We start from the raw sequence: 17,939 nt of genomic DNA, 5'->3' as shown, positions 1-17,939 counted from the left end.
AGGGGTTCCTCTCTCCAGGGCACCCCTGGCCTAGGCTGATAGCCCGGGGCTATCCCCGCCACCCTAGGGCGGTTGGTGACAGGTTGATAGTGTATGTAGTGTGTAACAAATAGAAATATCAGCATTGTCTTTACAGTGTAACTACAAGCCTCCCCCACATACTGGTACTTGGAGATCCACAAGTACCAGCATGCGGGGCATTAAGGGCCCCCTGACACCTGTAAAGAAATGTGTAAAAAAAAAACAAAAAAAAAAAACAAAACCACACACACACCGTGAAAGTACAATTTTATTACTTACACACACACACACACACACACACACACACACACTACCAGGGGTGGTCCCCTTGTCCAAAGTAGGCATCCAAGGTCTTCAGAAAACAAAAAATACAGACCCATGTAACAGATACCAACCAGTATGGTTGATATCTCCCGAATGAAAGGCTCAGACACGACTTCTGCCTTTATAGAGACGTATCTGAGCGTTCATTGGCTGAGAGAGGTGAGCCCCCGCCTCTCAGAGCCAATGAACGGCTCCTCCATTGATGTCAATGGTGGGAACCACAGAGTAAACTTTAATAACCTGTGGGCTGGGCCTTACCGGGAGAATGACCAATAGGAGAACACAATATAGAAGGGAGCTCCGCTGACTACAACGCTTAAGCTCCGCCCCTCTCTTTCCCGCTGGCTGTAAGACGGTAGCGCTCACACTGCTGTGCTCAAGCCGAGCACACCGCTTGTTACAGCGCCGGGTAGCGCTGACATCGGAGGTGTGGGGGCACAGCAGGGGGGCAGCAGATAATACTCACCGCTGCTGGCTTCAGGTGCGCGGCAGCAAATGGGGGCATAGGCACAGCTTCTGCGATAAGCTGCGGCATGTCCATCCCTGAGCAATGTCAGGGTGACCGGGACACCCACTCTCGGGGACCGGGACACCCACTCTCCAAGAGCGGTGGCGGGTCCCTCCTGAAGCCTCCTTGTAGCAGGCTGACAGATGCAGCTGTCTATCAGTGTGTCCTCAAATGCTTTGTAAATAAAATAAAATAAGTAAAATCAAATACATATGGGCTGAAGTGACCGGCTCCCTCGGGCACATTTCTCAACTGGTGCTCTGGGGGATAGAGGGGGAGGAGTCAGTCACATTTCTAAATGTAAAGTGCCAGCTCCACTCATCCACCAGTCTATAACCAGTGTCTTGATCTCTAGTGTCCCCTGGTGGATGAAGGAAAACTGCTGTTTGAAATACGGCAGCTGGGCTGATGGGCCGGCGTGCTACATCTGAGTAACCCTGCAGCTATCCTGCTTTAACTTTTGCTGAACTACAAAATGTATTTTCAAGATCTATCACGATTTTCTGTGGTAAGAAAAGCCCAGATCACCATCTTATGAACAATTTCCTTTTTTTAAAGACAAATAAAAAAAAGCTCCAAGATTTTGTTTAACCCCCTCAATGTTTTCAGTGACCGCGCAATCACTGCCATAAGGTGAAGTAAACAATACGGCTAAATCTTTCTACCCTACTATACATGTTAACTGTCCTGCATAGTGATATCAGCAAATATCTAGACTTAAGGTGGGTACACATCAGATGATATGTAGCCCGATCCAGCAAATCAGGCCGACATATCGTGCACATCAGCAAATGTGTACTCACTATGTCGGCCCTTGCGCACTCCCGCGGGGTTGTCCATTGCATCAACAGATCTGCAGTACACGCTCGTCAATCTGTCAATGTGATGAACGACGCCAGGCAGGTGAATGGAGCCGATGCATGACATAACGGGCGGTCGGGCACCGGATTGTGTAATGTGTACCAGTTGCCCCTTCGGGTGTCACATTGCTGGGTACACACATCGTTAAGTGTGTACCCAGCTTTACATTCTAGGCCAACTAACATGGTCACTGACAATGATTACAAGATGCAATGTGCTCCACCCTAACATGAGATCTAAGACCTCATCTGTGCTACACCTTACCCGAATAGCAGCACGATTACAGAACACTCGTGTGATGGCTAGCCATGTTGGTAAATCCAACATGTTCTGTAGCGCCTCCTCATCAAGCTGCAAATCTGTCAGATGTCCTTCCCCACGCAAGGTACTCAGATTTATCTGCTCCGGAGACAAGTTTTTGGTGAACCTTGAGGAGAAAAAAAACAAATGAAATATATTGAAGATAAGTTTTAAACAGTGCAATTACATTTATATAAAAGAGTGTATTTACAGAGTTTTACTTTTTGTGTGTAGAGTTAGAAAACGTGGGCCAGTCATCAATTTTAGACAGTGGCATTATATTGTGAGAACTAATAACATTCTTTAAATTAAACTGTTCACATATTTTATACTGTATCATGTCCAACGATGTAATTCACAGACACATCAGGTTGGCCCTGTAGCACAGTTGGTGCCTATATATCATGCAGATATTCGGTACATCTGCATGTGTGGGGGCAACCTGCCGACCACCGACTGTGGGAAAGCATGAAACTATTTTCTGAAACATCTATTTATTTTTAATATATATTTGCTGACTCACTCACTGAATGTCAGAGACTCCCTGAAATAGTGATCTCCCTGGCACCCTGGAGAGTCTAGCTTGCCTTTAGGCAATGCCGAGCAAGCGCAATACAGTGATCACATCATCATTCTCCAGCCACCATGCAGAAAACAGTGGGGAGAACAACATGGAGGATCTATGCTACAAGAAAATGACTGCAGCTCTCCAGCACACTGAGGAGTGGCTGTGTGCCCAAAGTAGTATATACCGATTTTCAGGGAATGTGTGACAAATTGCATGAACCTGGTGGAAAGGAGACAATTACAGCAGATCATTTATGACCTATGGTAAAAGGTCTCTGTTAATTGGGATCATGGGCTGAAAAGCAGACTAATGCTGGGCATACACCATACAATTCTGCTGTTTGGGTTCCCAAAACCAGAACTGTTTGCCGATTTCTGCTCACCATATGAGGAGGCTGAGAGCAGAAGTCATGTTATTACAGCAGTCAGCAGAAACAATTAAATAGCTGCCATCGGGCACGCAGTACAGCTGCTGGCGGCAAAAACAATTGAGTTCCCCTTTAGATGGATAGAGCAAAATAAAAGTCACAATGTAACTAATAACTATGGCTAGAAGTTGTCTTGATAAAGATGCCAGCTCCTCCTTTTCTAGTCCTAAGCAGCAAAAAGGATCAAACACAGTAATGTAAAAACAGAATAAAATGAGGATGCCCAAAGCATATTATACTTTAAACATTGTTGTAAAGACTCAGCTAAATTCATATGCACTTCCCATAGAAGGCAATAAGATTATCTGGAGTTGCTTTCCTCAGGTTTCTCTAACATAGATTGTATTGGGGTATCTCGTCAATTTTAAATCTCTTTAAAATAATTAAGTGTATGCTCATTGTTTTTCCTAATGTATTATTAATGACATTTATCTATAATTAAAAATGCTTACAAGATTAAAAACAATAAGCAATATCTCGATGCTCCAGAAACAAACTGGAGGAGTATATTCTCAAAATAAGGTACACTAGATTAGGGTACCAATAAGCCACAGGCGTTCCAACACACTCAGCGAGGGAGGCCATTCATTGCGTTTTGTCTGGGTGACCCTTAAATTGTCCAGGCTCTTTTTATTACCCTATACTACTGCCACAGTATGGGGTATTAACTAGATCCCCGAGTTGTAAAAAATGCAGGACAACTGTGCATTTTTCCATAACCACAGTCTCTTTTTTTAATTTTTGTACAGATTTTCTTTGACCAAACTTTCTGGTAACAAAACTAAATAAATACTAGAGAGTTTGTCTCAAACAATTATAGCATTCAACTAAACTCAAAAGGTATCAAATCCACACGGTCCAATTTGCTCGATCATCGATATCGTTGAATGATTTTTTTCTACTTTAAAAATGAACGATATCGTTGAACGATGTTAACGATTTCATCAACGATCATGAACGATAAACGATATCCGACAGTATTTAGATGAAGAATTCAAATGCCAGTGATTGGTCCAAGTGTTCTTGAGGGGTGTATACTGGGCAGATGTTCCAAGAATGTTGGGATGGGCTATCATGAGGGAATAAAAAGGTCATTTTAAAACACTGCATTTCATGCTTTGTGGCTAGTTTGGTTTGGTTTATACCTGCTAATTTGCTCGGCTTTGTTTTTGACTTGCCTTCAACAAAGTGCGTATATTGTGCTAATGTGTCATGGATACCATTCATCAGCGAATAATGGTGGCGTAAGCAGGAGTTTTGATCTTGTCTGAGAGGGTGAAGGCCTCGTTCCTGTTGGACAAAGGAGTGGCTACTGCGGAGGGATACCAGGTCTCACATGCCTCTGTTGATTGAGATACGTGAGAATAATCCTGACTACCGGAATTTCTTGCGGATGGACAAGGTGACGTTTCAGGAGTTGCTGCGGTTTGTGACCCCTTTCACCCAGAGATAGGATACGAACATGAGGAGGGCAATATCGGCTGAGGAGAGGCTGGTGGCTACCCTGCGCTTTTTAGCTACCGGAAGATCCTTGGCTGATCTGAAATTCAGGACCTTGATTCCACCACAGGCTTTGGGCGTCATCATCCCCAAGACGTGTAAGGCCATATACAAGGCCCTCAAGTCTGAGTATTTAAAGGTAAGATATTTTTGCACATTATGCACTATGATATATGCATGCAATGAGACACTGTATGGGGCAGATGTATGAACCGTCGAAGCGGTATCAGCGCGCTGATACCGCTTCTCCCCCATGTATTAATGTGCCCCTGTACTCTGCGCCCCTATCATTATCAATGGCTATGTACGAACGGTCAGTTGGCCTGACCGTTCCACCCGCTGTAGCTGTCGTTATCGACAGCTACAGCCTGGCGATGCCCTATCCCCACAGCGGGGACAGCGCTGTCCCTGCTGTGGCGGCTGCCGGCGGGGATCTCGCGATACTTGCGAGATCCCGCGCATGCTCAGTGGAGCTGGCCGGGACTGAGACACAGAGCATCAGCACTAGGCTGATGCACTGTGGTCTCTAGCGGGGAGAGTTATCGCTCCCCCGTTCCGGCAGATGAGATGTTAATACATCTCATCTTAGTGCTTCCTGCTTACCCTTGGTAAAGAAGCGAAGCAGGAAGCGTTAGAGTGGCACGTTAAGTGCCGCTATAATACATCTCCCTTGTACCTGTGCACCCTAGCCGTATATGAGGCTAGATAAATAATAGTAAAATTTTCAAATGATGTCATATGGATATTAAAGTATTATGGGGGCGATGTACTATAGCGTCACTTATGGTGCAGCTGTAACGCTTCCTGCTTTTTCTCATTACCGAGGCAAAGTAGGAAACAGTAAGGATGAGATGTATTAACAGGTCTTCTGCTGGAGCAGGGGAGTGATAACTCTCCACTTCCGGCAATCCCTGCTAGAGATCACAGCGCATCAGCCTAGTGCTGATGCGCAGTGTGTCTTTCCCTGCCATCTCCACTGAGCATGTGTGAAATTTAGCAAAGATCACAAGGTGAACTGAATGTTCATACATAGCACTTGGCCACCGACTTTGCTATCTTGTACATAGTAGCGGCCATAATGACAGGGGTACATAGCTCCCCTGCCATTTACCGCCCAACACCACAATGTAAGGATATAATAAAAATTCTAGCGTGTAATCCATTTATTATAACTTTATTTTTCTATTTTCAGTTTCCTTCTACTGTCGAGGATTGGCAGACCATCGCTAGTGAATTTGAAAGGAAATGGAACTTTCCTAACTGTGGTGGTGCCATTGACGGCATGCATGTGAGGATTACCCAACACAGCAACAGTCGCTTGTTGTACTACAATTACAAGGACTATGTTAGTATAGTCCTTAAGGCAATAGTTATGGTCAATTATGAATTTTTATTTGTGGATGTTGGGAAGAATGGATGGGCCTCTGATGGTGGATCTTTTAAAAACAGTTTTTTGCGAACGGATGGTAAACAAGACCCTAAATCTCCCACCAGCAGATCAATGTACTCATGGGTCGAGTTATGTCTTTGTAGCGGATGAGGCATTTGCTTTACATCACCATGTCTTAAAGCCTTATGCCCAAAGGACATTGACGACCAAAAGGCATATATTCAATTACAGGCTGTCCAGAGCACGACTGACAGTTGAAAATGCATTTAGGATCCTCAGCAAACGATTTAGGGTCTTTCTTACTGCAATAAACTTGAGGATTGATAAAATTAATTGGGTCGTGCTTGCCTCGTGTGTTCTGCAAAATTTATTGTGGAGGAACAGCCAAAGGCAATTGAGTTTGCCATCTGTGAGCTTTCCTGAACCTGTGGATCAAAACTGTCCCTCTGTGAATCGTCCGCCAGTTCCACATCCTGGCCAAGCAGAGGAAGTCAGGGGAGTGGTATCTGGCATATTTCAATGGTTAAGGTACCGTTTCCTGGCAGGCAGACCGTATTGCCTTTTTGTAAAAATAAATTACTTGCTAAACAGTTCTGTTTAAAAATACTAAATAACTTCTTTGTTTAACCAAATTATAACATTTTTTTTTTTGCTTTCATAACCGTCTATAGGTATTTTGATTTAACTGAATACAAAAACTTAAGAATGTATATCCATTGAAGAGATTAATGCACATTAGATTATAAATTCAATGTTTAAAATTTGCCTATAAATGGTTACATTTTCTTAAGTTTCTCTTCATTAATGTATAGGTTATTTAACAATGCTTTTAGGTTTGTAATGCCTCTAGGTGGACAACATAGTGATACAGGAGAAGCCTGAACAATGCAGAGCCTGACTTCAGGTGGTAGGTACCCAAAACCTCCCCTCTTCCTACCACACAACAACCCTCCTTCAGTGTTGTGCAAATACCCATTCCTGGGGTGGTGTTTTACCCTAATCTCCACCTAGGTTTTGTGATATAGACGCATACTTTCATAACCCATATACCCCGGTGTGTTTCCACTACTAGATAGTGGAACGACAGTACAATTACAGCATTGTAATCATACAGTTGGTCCTCAGCCCTTTTAGTGCCTACACTGAACAATAGGTCGTCAGTGAAGGCACCTTCTAACTTATCCCCGAACATGGCCAATCTGTCATTATCGGCAGATTGACCGGCATGTTCTGGCAATGACTCATGTCGGAAACAACCAGTGGGAGCGTACATCGCTGGTAATTTCCGACATTAAACTGCCCGAATTATGCACAATTACTGAGCGACTGAACGATAACGATGTCGTTATGGTTCAATCGCTCATTAATATCGGCAAGTGGATACATGTGCCCTGGTCTTACCTCTTTTGGTCAAAAAGAGGATCATATCAAATATAAACATTTTAATTAAATATTATCTTAAAGAGGTATACGTTCAGGAAGCCGTTAAGACAACCGGCTTCCCAACTACTTAGTCCCGGCGAGGGTTAAATGTCAAGCATCTAAATCTAGACGCCTGTCATTTTACCGACGCCGGGAGACCAGCGCCTGGCATCCCGATCGAAGTGATGCCAGGTGCGGACAGCCGCGCAGGGGGGGGGAGGGTTAGGTTAGGGGCTGCCGGGGGGGGACTTAGGGTTAGGCACCCCCGGGGGGGGGGAGGTTATGGTTAGGCACCCCCCCCCCGGGGGACTTAGGTTTAGGCGGCGGGAAAGGGGGGGTTAGGGTTAGGAACCCTAAAATAGGATTTTGGTACTTACCGATAAATCCCTTTCTCCGATTCCACAGGGGACGCTGGAGTCTCAATACAATGGGTATAGGAGTGGGTTAACCGGGAGCTGGCACCTTAAAAAAAAAAAAACTAACAGTAGCCAGCTCCTCCCCCTCTATACCCCCCCCAAGCCACTCTAAAATAACTGTGCCCGAGGAGAGCTGGAAGTAAGGAGAAGGAGACAGAAAAGCTACAATAACTACATCCATGTACTAACACATCATACACAGAAAGAAAAACGGTAACAGACCAATCAAACGACCTAATGCAACTGTAGCATCAGAAAAGAACAGCGCAGGGAGGGCGTCCAGTGTCCCCTGTGGAATCGGAGAAAGGGATTTATCGGTAAGTACCAAAATCCTATTTTCTCCTTCATCCACTAGGGGACACTGGAGTCTCAATACAATGGGGACGTCCCAGAGCTTACTTCCCGGGTGGGAGAGCGCTGAGAAGCCTGCAGGACTGCACGGCCAAACTCAGAAGCGGAGGCCGCAAAGGTATCAAATCGATAAAACTTAAGGAAAGTATGCTTTCCTGACCAAGTAGCTGCTCTGCAAAGTTGGTTTAATGAAACCCCCCGAGCAGCCGCCCATGAAGGGCCTACCGAGCGCGTTGAATGAACGGTAATGGTACTAGGTGGTTGTCTGGAAGCCACCACATAAGCCTGTCTGATAGCCAGGCGAATCCATCTTGAAATGGTTTGTTTGGATGCCGGCCAACCTGGACGGGCCAAATCAAACCTAATAAATAAAGCGTCAGATTTACGGAGGGAAGCTGTCTGGTCCACGTAAATCTTAAGAGCCTGACTACATCCAATAACCTTGAATTTGGAGAATCGTCTTTAAAAACCGGGACCACTATCGGCTGATTTATATGAAAAGCAGTCACTATCTTGGGAAGAAAGGATTTCTGCGTTCGTAACTCCGCCCTATCCTCATGAAAAATGAGGAAGGGGGGACGACAGGATAAGGCACTGAGCTCCGACACTCACCTTGCTGAGGCGAGCGCCAACAGCAGAACCACCTTCCAGGTTAAATACTTCATTTCTACCCTGTGTAAAGGCTCAAAGGTTTCAGACTGAAGGAAGGTTAAAACTAAATCCAAATCCCAAGGTGCAGTGGGCAGTATGAAAGGAGGTTGATTTCTGATGACTCCTTGTAAAAAGGTCTGAACATCTGGAAGCAAGGTCAATTTCCTCTGAAAGAAAATTGACAATGCAGATATTTGTACCTTTAAGGAACCTAAACGAAGGCCCGCTGTCAGACCGGCCTGAAGAAAAAGGAGGAGACGTGATGTCCTAAAAACTGCTGGAGGGTAATTACGCCTCTCGCACCAAACAACATAAGCCTTCCATATACGATAGTAATGCTGAGAGGTGACATCCTTCCTGGCCCGCAGCATAGTGGGAATCACGCTGGACGGGATCCCCTTGCTTCTGAGGACGGCCCTTTCAGTAGCCAAGCCGTTAAACGAAGCCGCCGTAAGTTCTGATAAACGAACGGCCCCTGCAGCAGAAGATCCTCCTGAAGGGGTAGGGGCCAAGGTTCGTCTATTAACAGATTTTGTATTTGCGAGTACCACGCCCGCCTGGGCCAATCTGGTGCTAATAGTAGTACCTTGACTCTTTCTCGCTTGAGTCTCTGGAGCAAGCGTGGAATGAGAGGAAACAGAGGGAAGACGTAGATATAATTGAAGGGCCACGGAGCTGACAGTGCGTCCACCGCCGCAGCATGAGGATCCCTTGTCCTAGAGTAGAAGACTGGTAACTGGTGATTTACTCTTGACGCCATGAGATCGGCTTGCGGACAGCCCCACCTCAGAGTCAGTTGATGGAACACCTGAGGATTCAGTGACCATTCCCCCGGATGGATGTTCTGCCGACTGAGGTAGTCGGCCTCCCAGTTCTCTACACCCGGTATGAATATTGCAGAAATTGCTACTGCGAATTCCTCTGCCCATATCAAAATCCTGTTTACCTCCCTCATAGCAGCTCTGCTTTTTGTGCCGCCGTGTTTGTTTATATATGCCACCGTCGTGGCATTGTCTGACTGACCACGGATCGCCTGACCCCTCAATATGGGCTGCGCCTTCTGAAGGGCATAAAACACTGCTCTCAACTCCAGCACATTTATGGATAGTCTTGCTTCCCGTTGAGTCCAGAGCCCCTGAAAATGTTTTCCCTGGGTCACTGCTCCCCACCCTCTCAGGCTTGCGTCCGTGGTGAGGAGTATCCAATCCCACATCGCAAATCTTCTTCCCGCCAACAGGTGGGAGGGATTCAGCAACCATATGAGGGATGTTCGTGTTTGAGACGCCAAAAGGACCCTCTGATGTAGAAACAGGTGTGACCCTGACCACTGGGATAGAAGATCTAACTGAAAGGTTCGGGCGTGAAATCTTGCGTATTGTATCGCCTCGAAGGCTGCTACCATTTTCCCGAGAAGACGGATACAGAGATGTACAGACACCCAGCGATGCTGTAAAACCATGCGCACCAGGTGCTGAATGGGGGCAACCTTGTTCTGGGGCAAAAATACTTTTTGCTCCCTTGTGTCTAGTATCATTCCTAGAAAGAGCAGGCGTTGTGTGGGGATCAGGGAGGATTTTTTGAAATTTAGGATCCATCCGTGTTGTAAGAGAACACTCTGCGTTAGATGAATGTCCTTTAACAGGCGATCCCGTGACGAGGCCTTTATCAAGAGATCGTCCAAATACGGAGCAATGACAATACCCTGACGATGCAGCAGGGCCATCATTTCTGCCATAATCTTTGTAAACACCCTTGGTGCTGACGAAAGACCGAAAGGCAGGGCCTGAAATTGAAAATGCGAGTCTAGTATTGCAAAACGAAGAAAAACCTGATGAGGGGGCCATATCGGTATATGGAGATAAGCATCCTTTATGTCGAGGGACACTAACTCGTCTTTCTCGAGACTCGCAATCACGGATTGGAGAGATTCCATTTTGAATCTGAAGACTCGCAGATAAGGGTTTAATTCCTTGAGATTGAGGATGGGCCTCATGGAGCTGTCCGGCTTGGGCACAACGAACAAACTGGAATAAAACCCTTGACATTTCTGGTGGGATGGAACTTTCACTATTACCTGAGACAATAACAGTTTTTTTATTGCCTTCTGGATAGCTACACGTTTTTCCGTATCCTGAGGTCTTGAAAAATGTCTTGAAAAATGAGAGGGAGGCTGTATTCTGAAATCCAGCTTTAGTCCCTGAACAATGACATCCCGAACCCAGGCGTCCTGACAAGACTGGTTCCAAATGTCCTTGAAACGTAGGAGCCGAGCCCCTACTCTGGGGTCCCCCAAATGAGAAGGGAGAACGTCATGCGGTAGGCTTTGCAGCTGCTTTATCCTGCAGTGAGCTGGAGGCAGCTGAAGACAATGCCCTACCCCGGCCTCTGGTACCCATGGAGAAAGCTGGGCCTCCTCTGGCACGCCCTCTAAATCTCCCAGGGGCACGAAAGGACCGAAAGGACGGACCTGCAGAGGGTCTTTTGGTAGGAGGAGGGGTAGCAGATGATAAATACGTGGACTTTCCACCTGTAGCTTGTGAGATCCACTTATCTAATTCTGAGCCGAAAAGAACCTCCCCCGTAAAAGGAAGAGCCTCTACTGCTCTCTTAGACTCTGCGTCTGCTTGCCACTGACGCAACCACAGAGCCCTTCTAGCTGACACCGCCAATGTTAAAGATATGGAGGACAGACTGCAAATGTCCTTTGAAGCTTCCCACAAGAATGCAGCTGATTCTGAAATCTGCTCAGCTAACTGAATGAGGTCATTGGGTTGTGCACCGGACCTAATCCCTTCCGCTAGCTGTAAAGCCCAATTCTCAATGGCTTTGATCACCCAACAGCAGACTTGAGCCGGACGCATCAAAACCCCTGCTACAGTGTATAGGAATTTTAATGTCTGCTCCAGCTTCCTGTCCGAGGTCTCTTTTAAAGCAACCGCACCCGGCACTGGAAGTCAGTCTATTAGAAAGACGGGCTACTGATGGGTCTACCGCAGGAGGAGTTTCACACAATCTCCTACTGTCCTGCGGAAAGGGGTAATAAGAGAGATACTTTTTGTTCATTTGAAATCTGTTATCTGGGTGTTTCCATGCAATAGAGAGAATATCATCCAGCTCCTCCGATGCTGGAAAGGTAACGGACTGCTTAACCCTTTTACCAAAAATAGACGGTTTTGCAGTTACCTCTACCTCCTCCACATGTAACACCTGTCGTACTGCTGTAATCAAGGCCTCTACTCCTTGTGATGCAGGTTCAAATTCCTCAGTAATCTGAACCTCTTCCTCCTGCACTTCCCCCTCCTCTTGTTCCTGAACATCCTCTTCGTCTGATTCATCCCAATGTAGGGGATTATGAATCAACCTTTTACTAAGGACCTGAGTAGATGCAGAGGGAGCCTGGGACATTGCTTTTGTAAGACCCTCTACCGATCTTGCTAGAGATCGGGCCCAATCTGGTTCAGCTGCTGTCTGATTCAGCCTCTCCCTGTCTCTGCGAGCTGCTTCCAACTCAGATGATAGGTTGGATATAACTGATGTTAACTGATCCGACCACAAAGGCTAGCTCACATTAACAGAGTCCTGAGGCTGAGACATGCAATTATCACACAGTAAGGAAGCATTAGGCTGTCCCTGTGTGAATTTTTCCCCACAAGTCTTGCAGGAAAAGGCCCTCTGGGCTGCCTTAGACCCCTTGGTAGACATTACTGTTACCACACACACAGAGACAGAAAAAAACGACAGTAGTAATTTCAATCACACCTATGACTGACTGAGAAGGGGCACAGAGGGGGATAAGCAATGCACTTTACAGCGCTAGTTGAATAACGCTGCAACAATAATAGCAAGGGCTGATAACTGAGTACTAGCTTGACTCCAGACACAGCCTGCTCCTTCACTTTGGTATTGCTCCAAAATGGCCCCTCAGCGTTTAGAAGCACTGAGGCTGATGATGGGAGGCGGAAGCAGAAGAAAAAAATCTTGGCTCCGCCCCCCGCTATGGCGCCAACTATGAAATGCCCGCCTATTATAATGTCCTGGCTCCTCTGCTAACCAGGGAGCCAGGTGACACTAACCTTGACCCTGCCTATGCTGCCGGTGGCGGGCATGTGCTGTGGGAACCCGCAACGAGCACTGCAAACAAACTTTTGTGCAGTAGCAGTGAGGTCTCCCCTGGCAGTATCCATCGGTGTAGACAGGCAGGGGGCAGTGGGCTGCCTGTCCATCCTCCTGCTGATTAGGGCTTATTTTAATGAAAGAAATTACTCCAAACGGGAGACCAACGTCCAGCTCCCAGGGCACACTTTTTTAGACTGGCTTGGGGGGGTATAGAGGGGGAGGAGCTAGCTACTGTTCGTTTTTTTTTTTTTAAGGTGCCAGCTCCCGTTTAACCCACTCCTATACCCATTTTATTGAGACTCCAGTGTCCCCTAGTGGATGAAGGAGAAAGGAGAGTTAGGGGGTAGAATTAGATTAGTTTATACTTACCTTAGGGACGATCAGGATTTCCTCCTTCATGCGGCCGGCGGTGAATCATACCGAATGCCTTAAAGGTATGTGGAAATATACGCTGAAAAAACAGACAACCATTTTTTATTTTGATTTTTTTTTTTTATATAAATTATTTATATGAAAACTGGTGAATTCTGGACAGGATCTCCACATTTTAACCAAGCCAATGAGTTCCTTCACAATAAAGAGTACTTAGATCAGGACAACCAGACACATCAACTTTTGGTGGATGTATAGCAATCACCCAAAGAAAAATGCAGCCATAACTGGGTAAAGTAGAAGATACATAAACTTCCGAACAGTGTCCGTGGAAATCACAAAGAAATATACGAATGCCAAACATCCAGCAACAGGGGCGATTGAGGTGGAGAAACTCAAAGTTTATGGTAGGATGAACTACTCAATATCATCCTAAAGAAAGAGCAGGAGAAATCAGGCAGAACAATTTCTAAAACATGCTAAAAAAACAATATGTAAAAAAATTACATATGAAAAAAAACTCTACATCGGCAAGAGTTAACTGTGCACTCCGCCAAGCAGAGTGCACGCCACTTGAGGATGGCCCAGGGAGGTTGATTGGTGGCGCAGGAGTTCCCGACGCATATTGGGGATAATACTGGTGAGGAGGATTTTGGGAATACGGTGGTGGGGGATGAGAACAACTCAATTCCGTTGGAGCTAGCTGATTGGGTTTGTATGGTGTTAGCGTCGTGGTTTAATCGACCATACCACGACGCAACACCTCATACATGACCCTTACGCAATACAGCTGGGTATGGGGCTTCATTTTCTTCAATCCATTACCGATGTCGAGTCCAAAAGTACTGAAATCATCCGTGTTAGTCTGTAGCACCTCCTCGGCATATTTTTAAAATGTTTCTCCCCGACCCAGTCCAAAACTTGAGGGTGGACGCCTTGCCTGTCGACCTGCGCTTCTTGGCGGCAGGTTCTGCAGGTGGTGGCACCTCAACAATCGTGTCCTCAAGTTCCATCAGCTCACTGGCCGGAGCGTCAGGATCCACTTCCGTGAGAAGGAACTAGGAGAGAAACAAATGTGAATTATCAAATAAAATACATTACGAAATAGGTCAAAAAATTTTTTTTACATTATTAATATCATTACATTGGTAAAGGAATCGGTTTGTCATACCGCCAGACTTAAGCCCGGTGGATAAAATACTGACGCCGCAAGGCTGGCAGTAGAAGATCCAGACAGAAATGAGTAAGCCCCCTAACCTTCCACTCTCTCCCCCCTTAACCCTAACCCTCCCTTAGGGAGGCCTAACCCTAACCTCCCACCCTAGTGCCTAACCCTAACCTTCCCCCAGGGGTGCCTAACCCTAACCCCCCCTTCCCCTAGCCTAACCCTCCCAGGGGGGTGTTGCCTAACCCTAAGTCCCCCCTGGAGTCCCCAAATTTAAGTCCAGAATTAGCGGTTACCAGCCATGTCTGAAATAATAAACATTTTAAAACACACATTATATATTTTTTTAAAAAACAGTTCTTTTGAGCTTACTATTATACTGAGTCTGTTAAATTAGGACCTCCAACTATGCAGTTCCCCCTTATATGCAAAGCCCCCTTATGCTGTGCACCCTTTTATGCAGAGCACCCCTGGTATGCAGAGCCCCTTATATGCTGTGCCCCCTATGCAGAGCCCCTCTATTATGCAGAGCCCCTCTATTATGCAGAGCCCCCCACTATGCAGTGTTGCCTATGCAGAGCCCCCCATTATGCAGCGTCCCATATTCATTGGTAGCCAGCGGTGGCTCTTGAAAAAATTACCTTTGAATTACTTGTAAGCAGGTGCAGAGCTGCGCTGTGTGCTTCTTCCAGCGGTCGCGTGCTTCAGAAAATGGAGCCAAGGGAGTGGCTAACTTGGTCGATATCGAATATTGTTGATCGTTCATATCGTTCAATGTGAAAGATATGAACGATATTATCATCGATATCGACCAAGTTGGCCTGCATGTACGGTTGACCTCAGATATTGTTATCATCCATACGGCCACGTGCATTGGTGGTCGTTCAATGCAAAAAAGTCAACGATATCGTTCATATCGTCCTGCAAAGTTGGACAGTGTGTATGCACCATAAAGCTCTCCAAAAAGAAAATCTCAGAACCACAGATGTTGGTTTCCCCATAATGACTGTCAGATATTATGTAGTGCATTTTAGCCTGTTCAATATCAGGCAAAATAAATACCATGCTCTCAACTGACCAAAATGTTTCATATTTTCCAGCAGCTTTTCCACATGATGATATGGAACTGCAAGATGGAATGAGGGCCCCCATTACCTCATTACAAGGATTTCGTTCTAGCTGTAACTCCAAACAGATATCTACATAATTTCTACAAACGTTCTTAACGTTAATATCTTTCTGTAACTGCCTCGTCCATAATACTTGGACAGGTCTTGTAAATTCCTCTAGGACTACAAGATAGTTATAAGGAGTGCACAGAGAAATAAACCAAGGTATGGCTCTTCTTCGCCCTCTCTCAGGATGTCCAGGCAGCTTGACACACTTTAAATAGGCTTCCATGGTTGGCCCACTGCATCCATCTAGGTCGACAGCTATCACATAGTTCTCTCACTCTTCTATCAAAACAGGTCTTTCACTGCTTATCTACTGGTTTTGTTTTTATTTTGAAATGTTTCTAAGCATTGGTAAGACACTTACATCATGTCTAATTGTTCTGTTTTTGCATAACCCAGTCTTGTGTACAGTCAGCACTGAATGCAATTACAAGCCCAGGAATGTAGTCCTTCTGTACGAGCAAGTTAATTCATACAGCACTTTCTCTTTTCATAATGGTTTATGTGATGACATTTTAATGAACTAGGTTTAGATACAATTATATTCACAAATACAGAAGGAAACAATGTTTGTGTTACCTCTGTGTATTATTCCACCAGAATAATCCACATATTGGGAATATATCTTATCTATCTTAAATAGTTTTGTTATTTTGCAAGTACAATTTACTGGTTCATTACTTTACACTGATGTTCCAGAGCAGGGGTGACCAACCAGTCAGAGGCAAAGAGCCAAAAAATATCTGTAGTCAAGTTAAAGAGCCGAAGGTGCATGCACAAATTGGGAGTGGCCTAGCTGTCACAAGGCCATGTCCCATTTTTGTGCACACGCCTTTGGTATGACATTTGCAGGAGCATGACCTTGTGTCACACCCCCGTTTTTAGTCATGCTGGGGGCGAGCCCAGCACATTGAAAATACACAATTTACATAATCTTCCCAATATAAATTTTTCACTGTTTAAGTGAAAGAAAAGCCAGAGCAATAAAACATTGAAAAAGCCACGTTCACATGAAATACACAGAAACAAGCCAGATCCACATAAAATACATTTTAAAAACCACATCCACATAAAACACATTCAAATCTAGAACCACATAAAATAAGTTTTAAAAAACAAAATCCACATAAAATACATTGAAAAAGCCAGAGCCACATAAATTATGTTTTGTTTTAAAAACCACATCCACATAAAACACATTTTGAAATGCAGAACCACATAAAATACATTGAAAAAGCAAGATTCACACTCCAGCCCCCTCCCTTGCCATTCCAGCCCATGTAATTGTAACCCCACCATGCCATTGTAGCCTCATGCCTCATGTGTCACTCCAGGCACCCCAAACCCCCCCAGAGTTCTCAACAGCCCTACTCTACCCCCATAAGCATGAAAGCAGGCATCATCCCCCAAGCTCTTAGGCTGCCCAACCCCCCACTGGCTCTCAGGCAGTAGTGCCCCATATGCAGTGCCCACTGTAGCTGTGCCCCTTATGCAGTGCCCCCCTGTAGTTGTGCCTCTTATGCAATGCCCCCAGTAGTTGTGCCCCTTATGCAATGCCCCCGGTAGTTGTGCCCCTTATGCAATGCCCCCGGTAGTTGTGGCCCTTATGCAATCTCCCTTGTAGTTTTGGCCCTTATGCAATGCCCCCTGTAGCTGTGCCCATTATGCAATGCTCCTTCTGCAATGCTCAATGTAGTCGTACCCCCTAAAGTAGTGCCCCAGTACTAGTTCCCCCTCCCCGCCCCCACACCCGTGAGAAACTTACCTGTCTTCATGCTGGCACTACTCCAAGCAGTCAGGGCTGCCGAGTCCCGCCGTCGCTGCTGCTTCCTGCCGGGTCTAACTAGATTCAGCAGGCTCCTCACATCGCGGTTGACGTCATTACGTCACCCGCGCACTTAATGCTAATACTAGAAACGCTGGCCTCTGACGTGATCAGAGGCTTCTCTGCCTTCTTTAGTTTTCTCCACCAATCACCGCCGGCGGATTCGCACTGCACCAGCCAAATCACCGCCGGTGGCATCTTCTACACCAATCACCGCCAATGGATTATCCTCAACCCAAAGCTGCCAGCAGCGTCTCCTTAACCAATCACTGCCAGCAGCATCTGATTTAATTGCCGCCTGACACCACCCCCCTCCTTCCATGCCCAGAATATGGATGGACTTTGCATCCACCTGTGAGACAGGGACAGCGGTCAGGAGGATTCAGGTCCGGAGCTGCTGGGAGGACTCTCAGCATGTACAGATGATGTGCTGCTCTGATGGCTGGTGACAGAGAGGAGACCCTGAACTCAATCAGGTCAGTCACTTACAGCCTACAGTCATCACTGTGCAGTGTCCACCCTAACTCATACTGTGTGACCATGTGCA

General features: G+C 45.9%; 1 protein-coding gene and 1 pseudogene across 2 annotated transcripts in view; both read right to left on the bottom strand.

Annotated features, from left to right (window-relative positions):
• Nucleotides 1–17,939, bottom strand: part of BLTP3A (bridge-like lipid transfer protein family member 3A) — a 108,520-nt gene that overhangs the window by 58,604 nt on the left and 31,977 nt on the right. For both annotated transcript variants that reach the window (XM_088461164.1, XM_088461165.1), the window contains one exon: nt 1,979–2,141. In XM_088461164.1, coding sequence (XP_088317290.1) covers nt 1,979–2,141 — 163 coding nt within the window. The remainder of the gene's footprint in view (nt 1–1,978; nt 2,142–17,939) is intronic.
• Nucleotides 8,697–10,672, bottom strand: LOC148454236 (uncharacterized; annotated as a pseudogene).

The sequence above is a fragment of the Taudactylus pleione genome, unplaced genomic scaffold, assembly GCF_031769625.1.
Source record: "Taudactylus pleione unplaced genomic scaffold, aTauple2 ptg001021l, whole genome shotgun sequence".
NCBI lineage: Eukaryota > Metazoa > Chordata > Amphibia > Anura > Myobatrachidae > Taudactylus > Taudactylus pleione.
Note: the sequence above shows the minus strand (reverse complement) of the source record. Positions and strands in the feature narration are given on the sequence as shown.